At 49.3% G+C, this 13,276-nt stretch overlaps 5 protein-coding genes across 5 annotated transcripts; 4 read left to right on the top strand and 1 right to left on the bottom strand.

The window, feature by feature from the left end:
- Positions 1-278: 278 nt before the first annotated feature.
- Positions 279-1,532, top strand: NFIA_022730 (bZIP transcription factor; the record flags this gene model as incomplete). The annotated part of the gene is made up of 1 exon (XM_001265458.1): positions 279-1,532. The coding sequence occupies one exon, from the start codon at positions 279-281 to the stop codon at positions 1,530-1,532; it is 1,254 nt and encodes a 417-aa protein (XP_001265459.1).
- A 983-nt stretch (positions 1,533-2,515) lies between these two features.
- Positions 2,516-3,016, top strand: NFIA_022720 (uncharacterized protein; the record flags this gene model as incomplete). Its single annotated transcript, XM_001265457.1, has 1 exon — positions 2,516-3,016. The coding sequence occupies one exon, from the start codon at positions 2,516-2,518 to the stop codon at positions 3,014-3,016; it is 501 nt and encodes a 166-aa protein (XP_001265458.1).
- A 39-nt stretch (positions 3,017-3,055) lies between these two features.
- NFIA_022710 (uncharacterized protein) lies at positions 3,056-4,707 on the top strand (the record flags this gene model as incomplete). Its single annotated transcript, XM_001265456.1, has 2 exons — positions 3,056-4,342; positions 4,411-4,707. The coding sequence occupies 2 exons, from the start codon at positions 3,056-3,058 to the stop codon at positions 4,705-4,707; spliced, it is 1,584 nt and encodes a 527-aa protein (XP_001265457.1).
- A 2,977-nt stretch (positions 4,708-7,684) lies between these two features.
- Positions 7,685-8,237, top strand: NFIA_022700 (DUF3602 domain-containing protein; the record flags this gene model as incomplete). Its single annotated transcript, XM_001265455.1, has 3 exons — positions 7,685-7,724; positions 7,805-8,008; positions 8,077-8,237. The coding sequence occupies 3 exons, from the start codon at positions 7,685-7,687 to the stop codon at positions 8,235-8,237; spliced, it is 405 nt and encodes a 134-aa protein (XP_001265456.1).
- A 1,031-nt stretch (positions 8,238-9,268) lies between these two features.
- Positions 9,269-10,207, bottom strand: NFIA_022690 (uncharacterized protein; the record flags this gene model as incomplete). The annotated part of the gene is made up of 1 exon (XM_001265454.1): positions 9,269-10,207. The coding sequence occupies one exon, from the start codon at positions 10,205-10,207 to the stop codon at positions 9,269-9,271; it is 939 nt and encodes a 312-aa protein (XP_001265455.1).
- Between the last annotated feature and the right edge of the window lie 3,069 nt (positions 10,208-13,276).

Below are 13,276 nucleotides of genomic sequence, written 5' to 3'. Positions count from 1 at the left end.
TGGTTTGGTTCTTTGTTCTGAATTTCAACAATCGCATATAGAGGCATAATTTTATCTTCAAATCACAGTCAGAAAAGTAATGCTCGATCTGAAAGCAGGTAGTCAAGGATTGTTATGCACAATCCTTTATGCGTGTGCATAAATTTATTCATTATTCGCTGGCCTAACGGACCCAGTTCATATAACTCCGTAACCGCGCTCCTTTAAGTGCTTTTACCTTTCCCACCTATTTTCTTAGCATACGCTCAAAATGTTCTTGAATTCTCTAAGCGATCATAATGGTATCAAACCGCCATAACGCATCATTATCTTCCTCAGAGAAGAAACGTCTCCGAGACAGGAGAGCTCAAGAAAATCTTCGAAAAAAACGAGAGAACCATATCAAATACCTCGAAGAACGGGTGGAATTTTGTGAGAGGCATCATGGAGCTTCATTAATGCAGCAGCTGCTTACGGCTGTCGATAGCCTTCGTCGGGAAAATGAGTTGCTGCGAGCTCGACAGGACCGGTTGCGGAACATGATTGTGTCCTGGGATGCAGATGAGAATGGAGTAGTCTCATCGGCGACATCCCAGCAACCGCGACGGTTGGAGAATGCAGAACTTGACATCAACCCAAGGACTACATGTCAGTGTGATCGGGCGAAAAAGGGATTAGCAGCGACTCCAAACTTAGTTGCCAACCTCGAAATACCAGATCTTGGTGCTCAGAATGAGATCTTCACTCGAACGACAGGACTGACTCTGGAGTATGCTGGGACTGATCCTGGACTTGGTCATCTGAACAGCGTACAAGATGTTGCAGCCGCTGGACCAAACATACTACCTTCTATTCAACTGCCCGAATTGCCTCATTCTTCCGCTATCCAGGCTCTGCCTAGCACTGTTCCCGCTTGGTGTCTGGTCCCAATGAACGAGTACGGGCATGATCCGTCCTTGGTGCCAGCCACATCACCTTGGCTCATTCGTCGGGACCTCGTCATTGCGTGTCCGCCCGTCCCGGCCCCATTGGACCTCCTCCACGGAACTCGGCGCAACTACTTGGCCAACGAGATCCACCGTGCAATTCGGCGGCGAGCGATCCGCGATGCGGAGTGTGTCGCACTGGGCTGGCTGACTTATGTCTACAGTAAATGGCGCGTCTCTCCCAATCCCGCGACATTTGCGCGCCTGGCACCTTTCCAACAACCACTCATGACGCAGATCCAGCAGGGTCACCCGACAGCATTGGATTTGATAATTTGGCAGCAGCTGAGGGTCAATATCCTCAGGAACTGGACCAAGTACGACTTCACCGAACTCACGGGTTATCTGGGCTGTTGCACCAAAGTGCGCTGGCCGTGGGGTAAGGATATGCTGGAGCGTGATGCGGATGATAATCTGCAGATTCGTCAGGAATTCTTCGAAGTGTTTACCCGTGAGAGCGGATGGGGCTTGACGTCGGAGTTTATTGACAAATATCCGGAGCTGATGGAGGGGTTGGATGTCGAGGCTTTACGATTTCGGATGATTCTTCCTAGCGAGGTAGAGTGATCAGCTGTGGCACGTTTGGATTCTGGAGTTGAGTACTCTTGCTCCCAAGAGCTGGAAGTTTGGCCTGATCACGCTGTGCGTATCTAGAGCTCAAGCTCAATCAATGGCAACTTCACCGTTTGTGATGAACAAGTCAGTCGCTTGACAAAGGGCTCTCATTGTCTCACTGATCAGAGTAATATATCTCAAGCTTCTTGAGCATTATGTCCTCCCTCTCATAATGAGCACGGCCCTGCTGTCAAAAGGGCTCGATATGTGGTTCCTTTTGATAAAAGTCATAAACAAGCCGTCCAAATAGGTTGTGACAAGTATTCATAACGATGGAAATAGTAAGAGGAATGTATCAATTCGGTCTTCTTCGTGGCAAAACAAGAGCTTGATCTGAGGTCGAGTGAGAACAACCTGTCAGTGATGCGTCAACTCTTTTCCAGATCATATCTAGGTCCCTTGGCTGGTGTAGCGAGAGTTTACCCCGGTCTCGGTCTGTTGCAAGGACATCAGCATGTTGGGTCATCGCCTCGCAGTTCCCTAGTGAATGAGCTAGTAGTCATATTTCTTAAGTATGAGAAGCAGCTCTCACAAGACAAACACAAATCATCTACCACTCAGCCTTGAGGCTTGACTTTCTTCTCATTGATTTACCTGTCTCCTCACATTATGCTTTACTTTCTGCATACTTACTTTCTCATTTTGCCATATTCCAGTCATTAAAGGATATTAGCTTTTGCCTTTCATCGCCTGCCAGCTTCCTGCTGACTGAGCTAAGATCCGTTGCCTCCTGGTCTTCCCAGGGCGATGAGGAGGGAGCAATTTTCACCACCCAAAAACAAGACATCTCCACACAACTCACTGAGTCTCAAGCTTCTTTTCAAATCTTGCTTAGCTTACTCCTCATTCTCACCTTCATTCCCTCCATTCTTCTTGCTTATTTCTATCACTTCACCTCCAGTTTACGGACGTGATCCTTCTCTCATCGTCCCACAATGGGAGAGACGGACGAGGCGGTTCGCGAGCTGCAGGTGAAGCAGTACGAGCTTTCCAAAACGTTTAAAAGCCTGAAAAAGCTTGGACTAGAAGGCGACTGCGAAATTCCCCAGCTCGTTATCGTCGGTATGCAGTCTTCGGGGAAGAGCTCTGTCTTGAAGAGAATTTCTCGCGTCCGTCTTCCAACGGACAACACGCGATCAGTGACAGAGATTATACTGCACCGACGACTCTCACCGGACGCGAAGATCACATATAAATCTCTCTCATCAAAAAGTGGCCAGGAAACTCTTCTCACTAGCGATGTCAAGCCAGAAGAGCTCGCTGTTAACAATTTGTTTCCAGTGATTGGAAAGATTCACAAAGACTTCCTGAAGGAGAAGGCCAACGTGACACCGAAAGGCTATGTGCTTAAAATTGAGATTGCCGGTTCTAAGTGTCCTGACATGACCTTGATCGAGCTTCCAGGACTTCGCATCCCTGACAAAGGCGAAAGCTAAGAAGAGGATTCTTTCGTTCGCGGCCTTGCGGAGAAGTACATGAAGAATAAGGCCACTCTTATCCTGGCTGTCATCAGCGCGAAGATTGGTTACCAACAGCAAGAAGAGGTTCTAAAGTTGGCTAAGCGTTTTGATCCCACCAACGAAAGAACTATTGGGATTGTTACCCACACTGACACACTTCAACGGAACTCGGAGCAGGAGAACATTCTTATTGAGCTGGTTAGGAACCAGAAAGCTCAATTGAAGCTCGGTTGGCATGCTTTATGGAACGGAGCTTCACAAGACAGATATACTTCAGAGGATCTTTGCAACAAAAAGGAGATGGTGTGTTTTCGCAATGGTGCCTGGGCTACATTGCCCACATGCTGCGTTGGGCTGGGTGCTCTTCAGGTTCGTCTGAACAGAGCTATCTTCGACTGTATGAAACAGTATATCCCAGACATGGCCGGGAACGTTGAGAAAACAATCTCCGAGAATAAGGCCAAGCTAGAGAAACTTGGACCATCACGCACAACTATTCAGGAGAAGCGAGCTTACCTGCTCGGTGTCGGTAGCAAGTGCGAGCGAATCATGGCTCAAGCGCTAAATGGCATGTACAGTGATGGTTTCTTCACTTCAGAAGCTCACAGCGGTGCCCATGATTTTCGCAAACTGCGATCTGTTATCCGAGAATTGAATGATGACTTTGCCGAAGCCATAGAGCTTCGAGGCGCTCACCGCATCATCATCATCGATTCTGATGCCGGATTTCAAAACAAAGAGGCCTTCAAGAGAGAGGACAACCCTTACCTTGACGGCTGGAAACCAGTCTTCATAACAAGCCGCGGGGTGGAAATACCTGGCCATATCAACCAACGTCTTGTCGAAGATCTTTTCCGTATCCATTCGAAGCCTTGGGAAGACCTAGTGAGACGACATGTGATGACTGTCGGGGAAGCCGTCGAACACTTCGTGCATTTGCTCTTTGAATATCTGGTAGATGACCAGGTTCTCTCGGCTCTCTCTCATTCCATCCTTAGCCCAGCACTGAACAAAATGAAGGATACATTATCGGAGAAACTCCAGGAGTTGACGGCGTTCATGAAGCAAGGCCATCCTCAACTGCTTGGCCGAACCTACCTTACACAGATACAAAAGTCTCAATCAAAGCGTCAGTTTCAGGATCTTAGGCGAAGGCTCGGCCTTCCACTCAGTCCTAACGAAAATCCTTCTACGAAGACTATTTCACTTGGAGAGCTGATGAGAGCGACATCGAGCCCCGAGTCTCCGAGCACTCAGTTTTCTGCTGCTGAGATCATTGACCAGATGCAGGCATATTACGATGTAAGTTAAGCGCTGACACTGGCTTCGTTCATTACTTACCTGGCGCTAATTACGCAATAATCATACAGCTTGCAATTGTGATCTTCATGAACAATGTCGCCAACCTTGCGATAGAAAATTGTCTCCTTCAGCCACTCGAAGGTATCTTCACCAGCGCCAGCGTGGTCAACATGGATGACCAGCACATTGAGGACCTTGCTACTGAGCCTACGGCTGTCCGGGAGCAGCGCGAACGCCTCAGCTACCAACTCGAGAAGCTTCGGACTGGTCTGAGCATACTGAAGTCCTATGATATTCCCCAGTCTCGCCGCGAAGGTCTGAACATCTTTCCCGAGCTTGAACGTCATTGCAGGTCGAAGACGTAGCTGACATGTTCCATCCCCTAGAACATAAAAGGTCGACGTTTACCAAAGACTCGGTGTTCTCGCTGTACGCCAACAGGAAACGAGATCACTCCTCGACTGCCGAAATCAAGGATCAAGGAACTCCATTCACTATACCGCCGAGCCCTGTCGTATTCGGAAGTACTACGTTATTGTCGAGCAGCCCTGTCCGAGGTTTTATCAGCTCCTTTGCCACTTCTCCTCCTACTCGTCCACTTGGGACAATGACCAATGCTTCTGCAGCCCCTGCACTTGTGAGCTCCTCTGGAAGTGGACTTGAGAGTCGGAGATCTGCAGGGAGCGGCTTTCCCGACGGCTCCATAGGAGGCAGTTCTAGCAGCAAGACTGTTAAGCGTAGACGCCTCCACTGAGAGCTATTTAGGACAAGAGCTAATAGTTCGACATGCAGATACGGTGGCCCCGTCTACGCCGATACCCGTGTCTTCCTTCACATCAGCAACGACCGAACCCCCTGCACCGGAACGTTGCTGTCGAGGCCTACGCCATCGAATACAAACAACGCATCCTCGTCTTCTTCCAACTTGAATAAATCAAATGGGACATTGAAGCGCGCGAATGGCCCAGAGGATTCCACAAACGTGCCGGAAAAGAGGAATAAGACGGAGTAAGCACCCCTCAGCGGCTGCTTGATTCTCATGACATATGGACTGTCTGGCGCTCTTGTGGGTATCCAGCCGCTGCAGTGTCAAGCGGATTTCAAAGGCCATCCACCCTTCGAGCTTGACGGGACAGTATTCTGAAGACATTTGTGCGGCTTTTAGGTTGTCCTCGAGCCCGCAAGACGTGAATGATGTCAAAGAGTGCTATGAGAGTATTTACGTTCTTGAGGGGTTCTCCAATCTTTCTCCTGAGGTAAGAGCAAACTCTGCCGCTCACTCAATGTTTCCTGTACGCTGATTCTAGTACCCCAGAAGGTACGATTGGCGGATTACGAACGGATCATGAGATGCAAAATTACAAAATAAACATGGCAGCTGTGGAGGAATCTGTTCGAAGTGGAAATAAGGAGTTCTGGAAGCATCCTCTGATATTCTTCGTGTATCTGTGACCTCAAACGTTCAGCCCGGAACATGGCATAGGCCTCGTCAACGAGTTAAGGCAAATGAAGCCACTGTTGAGCTTGCGTAAATTCATAGTCTGTAAAGTCGAGAGTGTATACTTTCCTACTTGCAAATGCGCGAGCTAAACGAGCGGATACAATTCGCAAAGATCGATGCATGAAGTGGTTTCGTGAGAGACAACGAGCAAGGTAGACTAATACCCAAGAAAAAATTCCCTTACAGGATTTCTAGCCCGGGGACGGGTACCACAAGGTAAACCGCCCCTGAAGAGCAAGTGATGATGAGGAACAATGTTCTCAAGGGCAAAGCCGCTCCCCCCCTCCACCCCTTCCGGACGACGTGTGTTTGAAGGAACCTTGTCTGCTCTCATCCATGATGATCTGTATCCCTCACTCTGTATATGTGCGAGCGATAGTGGGTCAGCTACTAGGACGTTCTCGATGGCCAGCCAGTTTTTGCCATTGGCCTTAATACTGCCACAGGCAATATTATCCCAAGGTCTGGCTATGGACTCTCGGAGATAGCCCAGAGAGCAACTGTAGAAGGGCCCCAGTTAGGATAGAAAGGCGCTATCCCAAATGTCTCTATTCTGTGGAGGGCGGAGGATCTTGCTGCTTATTTCCAGCATTCGCTCTGCTCCCGAGCATACCTGGAAGATGACCGTCGTGGCCCGCCACCAGAATACTCCAGCAGGCCCCGGGTCAAAAGGGGGTTCACGTTGCCAGCAGATGTACGAGCAGCCCAGATTTTGTGAGATGAGCCAGAGACCTCTGCTGCCCCCGGGACTTACCTCACCAGGTGGAGGGCTACAACTGAACTCAGAAGATCGTTTTCGTCCATCATTGACGACATATGGATAGGCAGCATTTAGTAGCTCAGATTAGCAAATAGTACAACCTAAATTGGCCGTCGCACCTGGCACGACGCCATACCTGACGGTATGCAATCCTAAGGTGCCCTGTCTTCTCTTTCGTTCAACATTACTTCTGGTAGTGCAAGCCCAGGTTTTGGGCCTGAGTGAGAGCCGGGTAAAGCGTTATCTCCAGACTTTAGAGTGGTTGTGCAGAGGCCATATACGACGGTCATGGCTAGGCAAAGCGCGAGGACTCTTCAGGGCCGATTTTAGTTATGGCCTGCATCCCTGCGTTGGGCACGCTCGGGGATTTGATACTCCGTGTGGGGAGGTCCACGACTATGAGGCTACGTATGACCAGAAATCGCGGGGGAGAGAACCCACGCGCAGGAAAGAGATTTCAGCGGTGGGTCGAAGAAGCAGCCGGTGCCAGCCACAAGAGCGACCCGAGGTCCTTTGGCCCGTCCGTGTAGTACCCCTCTAGGGCTTGGAGCCAAGCAAGTGTAGTAGAGGAGCTGCACTGAGTACTCGGTAGTTCGTAGTTGCTGAGAGCGCGTAAACATGAGAAAGGTAGAGAAGTAAAGAAGGGATTGAGTGCAAGAACAGCTCGATTGACAAGGAGGAGCAAAGATGACGCCAACGGACGCCAAGCCAGTGGATGCCTTAATTCCGCCGATGAGGGGGAAAACCGCAAAGGGCAAAGGGCAAGATTGAGAAAGGATTCTTTCTTGGCTGCGGCCATGCCAACAGAAAAAGTAAATCACCAGACCCCTGCGCGAAATTTTTACCTTTGCCACGATTTTAATATCGTCATTTCAATCTCCAACTTTTCTCCTTTGTTAAAGAGTCCATTTTTCCTCTGAAGCACTCAATCCAAGCCCTCAACAACGGAAAAAAGTCTTCTCGCTTCCCCTCGGTCTCCAAGGACGGACGGACCGCCTGCGCTAAATTTCGCCGAGCTCCCCATCACTGTGGCTCGCTGCTTGTTCCCAATCGCGATCGCAAATCCATAACATCAATCGCAATGGCCGGTCGAAACGTTTCTCACGGCCGTGGAGGCGCAGGTAAGAGACCTGATCGATTGTCTGCCCTGCAGCGCACTTGTCCTCTTCCCAGTTGAGCTAACCTTGAACCCCCTCACCAGGAAACATCTACTCCACCGCAAACCCCACCTCAGCAAAGGATCTCATCACCCCGACAATCAAACAAGATACCTTCACAACCGGTCGCGGCGGCTCAGGCAACATGGTCCAGTATGACCCCGAGCGTCCGGAGATCGCGCGCGAGCTGCAGGATGTAGAATCGCCGCCGCAGCGGGTGGAGGAAGCCCCGCACCATACGGGACGGGGTAGGTTCTGCCCTTTCTTTTCGTCTGCGCGTTGCTGGCATGGTTGATCTGACGGATGGTTGTTCTAGGTGGTGCTGCGAACGCGTACGTTCCGACTCCCGAGGAAGAGAAGAAGGTCCGCGAGCGGGAAGAGGAGAATCTGCAACGGGTTCGGACCGCATCGAGGGATCGGTTGAAGGATGTCAAACAGGCCAGTGAGAAGCGCGCAGGCTCGTCATCTTCGCGGTGATACCTTTATAAGGTTGCTTCCGAAGTTTTCACGGTTTTGGATTCATCGTGGGAAGTGGGATGCTGTCAACAGCTGGCCTCCCAGAACGCCAACGAACCTGTCTCATACTTGGAAAGTACTGCTGGCGGTGCTTGATGTCCCACCCGAATGACTAGGAACTGCATTTGGGCAGGGTTGTTTTGAAATTTGAATTCTGCTCGGATGTCATCTTTTGCTCTTCCTGTTCGGTCGATTGTTTTCTTCACTTCTCTTCTTTCTCCATCTTTTTCACTTCTTTCTTGTAATTTGATAATACCCTTGTCTGAAAATCAAAATTTGAATGACGAAGCGCAGTTCTTTTCCTGAATTGGTTTGTCCCAGGACTGAATGGATTCACTCTAGCTGCTTTATCTTTGGTGATATGGTGGAATTTTGGACGTTCTTTTCCTGTCTATATATCGCTTGAGACTATCTCAAGATTAATACACACTGGAGGCGCTAGTATGAGCTCCAATTGAACCCCGGATACTTATCAACATACTTCGTTTCTTTTTCTGCACAATTTACCAATCAGGATCAGAATTCCTTCCACATAACTCTCTATCGATTTCAACGTAATTATCCACTTTGCTAGACCTGGTCGCTGCTCATATCGTGTCTATGTTGAGGATGCGATTAAGTTAAGCCAGTATCGGCTGGTATCTATGTAAACAACAAATGGCCGGAGATCGGTCCCCCTTATCCTCAGGGCACTGGTATCACGGGGGATGCAACCTAAGCACAAGACATTAGGTGCGAAATGTCGACGCAATTCCTTATGGTCTATGGAATGACCCAATGACACCACAATAGTCGCAGAGTGTCGACCTTGAGTGGCGCGAATGTGAGCTTGGCCCTGATCTCTCATCACTACGTGGGTATTGTCGTCGGACATTGCCAGTAAGAATGGGCTTCGACGGCGGAGTAGGTTTGGGACGTTACAGTGTCGTAAGACACCAACTAAGACGGAAGTGACAGCGATCGTGACGTGCACAACAGAGTCCTTGTTGCAGTCAAGTTAGTGGAATATAACAGCCGGTAGCGTCCAATACCCAACTAATGGATTGTCGCCATTGAGAGTCCAGGAGTCGGCCTATTTGTTGGATGATTCGTGCACCCCATTCACCCATCCACCAGCGGCTTCTCATAAAATGGAGGACCACAGCATAATGAGCCAGGATGACCAGGGCGAACGGATGTCGCTCATGCACTAGGTCTATGAACCTCGGCGGAATGTGGTACATCCACTGGAACGCCACGATTGAAGCTTCCCTGCCTTGCGCAAGTTTTTCTAGAGACTCCCCCAACTGTCTGATTGTTGCTTCAAACATCTCCCTTTCGTGCTTCGGGTTCCGGTTGGCCAGCTGTGAGTTCGTCATTGATAAGGACATGATAGCAAGCCGCGAAGTGTCGGGCATCTTGGGGCCCCATTCGTCCTTTTCAAGCAACGGCTGCAACTCGCCGCTCTTAACTTGGTCGGCGATATGGGCCAGAACATTCATGGAGTTCCGTGCAACCTGGAAAGCCTGGCAAAGATCATCCAGCGCCGTGTTTGTCTGGCCCTGTCCGGCAATCAGAGGAAAGGCCAGCGAAGATATGGTCGTGAGACTGCATAAAGCAAAGGCTGCATCACAATTTGAATGGTCGATATTTGTGAATGTCTCTTTGAAGCCTGACAGAGCCAGGTCTTTATGGGTCTTTGCCGTTTTAATATATCGTTCGTGCATGCTTCCTCCTGTTGAGGAAGCCAGATGCAATGCGGACAGCGCGAGAATACCATGCATTAGGGCCGGATGCTGCATAGCTTCACGTGGAATGACAGTCTGCCAGATACTCTCAACATTGCTATTATGAGACATTGAACGGTATGTCTTAGTACACCACTGCATCATCAACTCCAGATCGTGGACGTTGAGGTTGTCTTTGGCACCATTTGGACCAGTGGGACTCATCTGACTCTGCGAGTGAGCGACGCAAGTCAAAACGGAGATGGATGGTAATGAATCCATTGACGATCGATTCTGTGTCGATGTAGAGCGTGAATATTTCCAGGATGGCATATAGTGGCATACTATATCCCGCTTCATGCAACGAGAACATCGGGGATGCTCTTTCCCACACTGTCCGAGTCAGTTGAAACCGAGCAAAGACCAATGGGACGAGGAATCAGGATGAAGATAGGTCAATAAACAAAGGAAGAAAAAAGCCCCGTTCGGACACAGACATTTTCCAAGGCACCGAGGCTCTCAGCATCCCTGTCATGGCCATGTACATGATGTTGTCTGGTGAGCTAAGAGGCATCATCGACAAGAATAGAAACACCATTGGTCTTGGAAGTCGGAGTCAACAACGCCATCACGCATCGCACATACCTTGACCCGTCGGCTCCTGCATTGAATACAGCCATGACCCCGGTGCAGAGAGTTCCTAGCACTTATTGTCGGAGGCATCGCGCAAGCCAGCTCCGTCGTCTGAGCCACTCACACTTCTCTAATGGTAGAGGCTCCAGAGCTCGATATAATTTCCCGGTGAATCGCCTCCACAATTGTCTTGTGACCGAAGAGCGTCAGGGATGTCCACGAATCTACCCACCAACGCTTCGGAGGCACCGGTGCTGGGGTCTGGTATTTAATCTATTTTGACTTCGTAGCCGAAAGCACGAGTTAGACCCTGTCAACGGGCTAACGAACAGATTTTCAATTCAGTGGGTCTGAGATCGATCGCCGTCTCAACAGTTACCAAAACTGATACTCCCCTGCGACGCTCTGGGTGACAGAATAAGTAAATGCTTCCCTACACCGTACATGTCGCTGCACCGGCTGCGGTCGGATTTACCGGGCCCTGGATGGACAGATACATGCATCATGCACTCGATACTGAGTCCTGGCAGAGGTTGGCATTTACCGTTGCAGGGCGAGTCCCGTGAGTCGAACCACATTGACCGTACTAGGAAAGAGGTAGACAACTCCTGAATGGAAGGAGTTGGTTGGGAATCCCAGGAACCTACTTCCTACTTCCCCCCCTGACACCTATGATTGACAACATTACAGATCTGTGTCCTAACCGGACCTTGCTAGCAACAACGGATTAGACACAACAGACAATAATGCAGTCGATTCTCACGAAAGCTGGATTGCAGATCGGATTGAACTATTTAACAATAATTATCGAATATATCGATCATCGGAGCAGGATATCTAGTTTCGCCAATCGGCTACCTCCGACTCGCCCCTTAAAAACGATTCCTCGAATACCTACAAATTTCCCTCGTCCATACGTTCGCACATTATTTAATCATGATATGCATGATGCTTCTACTAGTTAACGCTACTATCGACTCGTATATCATTGGATGATCGTCACATACATCCCTATTTCTCGTCATGCCTTCTTCGGACAATCCACCTGCAACTCCACTTGTTCGCTGTTCCACTGGCCGCACCTAGAACCCAAAGATACCAATCCGGCGGGCTCTCCACTTTGGCGCTATCCTTATCGGAGTTTGGAGCCAAACTTGCTTTTACCCTTTCGGGTAATTAGTACTCTTGGTCTCCCTTGATCTACCATCATTGGATCATCGTTTCTAGTGTTCTGAGCCTCTGACTTGTTCGCGTACGGCGGAGTGTGAATTTATCCATTTAAACAAATACAACACTGTCAGTAGGCAGTCGCAATCCCGACTGATTCGACTGTTCAGTGCTGAGTATGCTCACGTCTAAGCGAGCTGACCTGACTATGTCAGGAACTACTCCGTACTGATTCGCATACGACCAAGGTTGGACATGGTGGATTATTACTCCGCATGCAGAGTCCATTCCACAACATCAACGCACACCTTCAGCTTCAGAAACGCTGCGCACCCTGTTCGACCATCTTCCAGAGAGCACATGCGACGGCTTTTGAGCCAAGGAATATGACGAAAGCCTCAGACATTCCGCCGTTTACTCTTCATCATTGGAATCTATATGGGAGCTCTCGCACCAATAAGGCCAGCAACTAGCAACTCGAATAAAAATAGTGTCTCCATCGATGGTTTCAAGCACGACCACCATATCCCTGTCATTCTTGATCTGTTGGGACCAATACTGAGTTTTCGGAACTACTAAAAATGCAAGGCCACCTAAACTTGGGGCTTACCAACCTTGAAACTCCGTCGCATTCGCCGAAGGGAAAAGCGACAGCCTTCTATGCACTGTCTGTGGCGCCATGTAGTGCCCAAGTTGCGACGACAATTGGTGATATCTTCCTACAGCTGTCGTGTTCGCCTGGGCTCCTCTGAGACTATTCCTCAGGAGGGGAAAGGACAGTTTCCGTTCATGTATTTCCGGTCGACAGGCACATGCCTGTACTCATTGCTCAGTCTCAGACCCTTGCGAGCGGTATTCGACAATCCCTCTGTTTCCCAGAAGGAGCATCACCGGCGAGACCAGTAAGTATTGGTAGTAAGAATGGTCCAGGCCAAGTATGCGTCTGAGAAATACGGTGTCGTGCGGGATTTGCTTTCGGCTAATACGGTGCCCTCGAAACTATCGTCGACTAACCCTTTCGAGATTTGTTTCCTTGAAAGAGATAATGGGCACAATAGAACGAGGAGTGAAAATGCCTTTTTGAGGAACCTGTCTGTCAATGAACGCCGATCCCACACAAGCAACAACCTAGTCATGGACTAAGTTTCTATTTAAGGTTGAATAGACTTATCGATAGTGCTCGCGTCACAATCAAATATTCTGGCAAACGAGCGATTTTGACTCCAGAAGAAAGTATTATGCGCGAAAGTTAACAGAATCTCCAACGGCGCATGTCGTCGCCATTTTCCTGGATCACTTGTGAATCTCACAGCACGAATTTCCCGATCTATTTGTTGTTTTCGTTCCCAGCCTTCTAAATTAGTGGCCCTCTAGGGAAAGCGATGACCTAACTTACCCCTGAACTCCTTCTGACCAGCCCGCTTCTTCGAGAACCTTCGACTTCCGTTTTATCGGTCGTCATTGAGGTCAGGACAAGAAGAGTCTTCGCGAGTT

The sequence above is a fragment of the Aspergillus fischeri genome, genomic scaffold, assembly GCF_000149645.3.
Source record: "Aspergillus fischeri NRRL 181 1099437636249 genomic scaffold, whole genome shotgun sequence".
NCBI classification, from domain to species: Eukaryota; Fungi; Ascomycota; class Eurotiomycetes; order Eurotiales; family Aspergillaceae; genus Aspergillus; species Aspergillus fischeri.
This window is presented reverse-complemented; position numbering and strand designations above follow the sequence as displayed.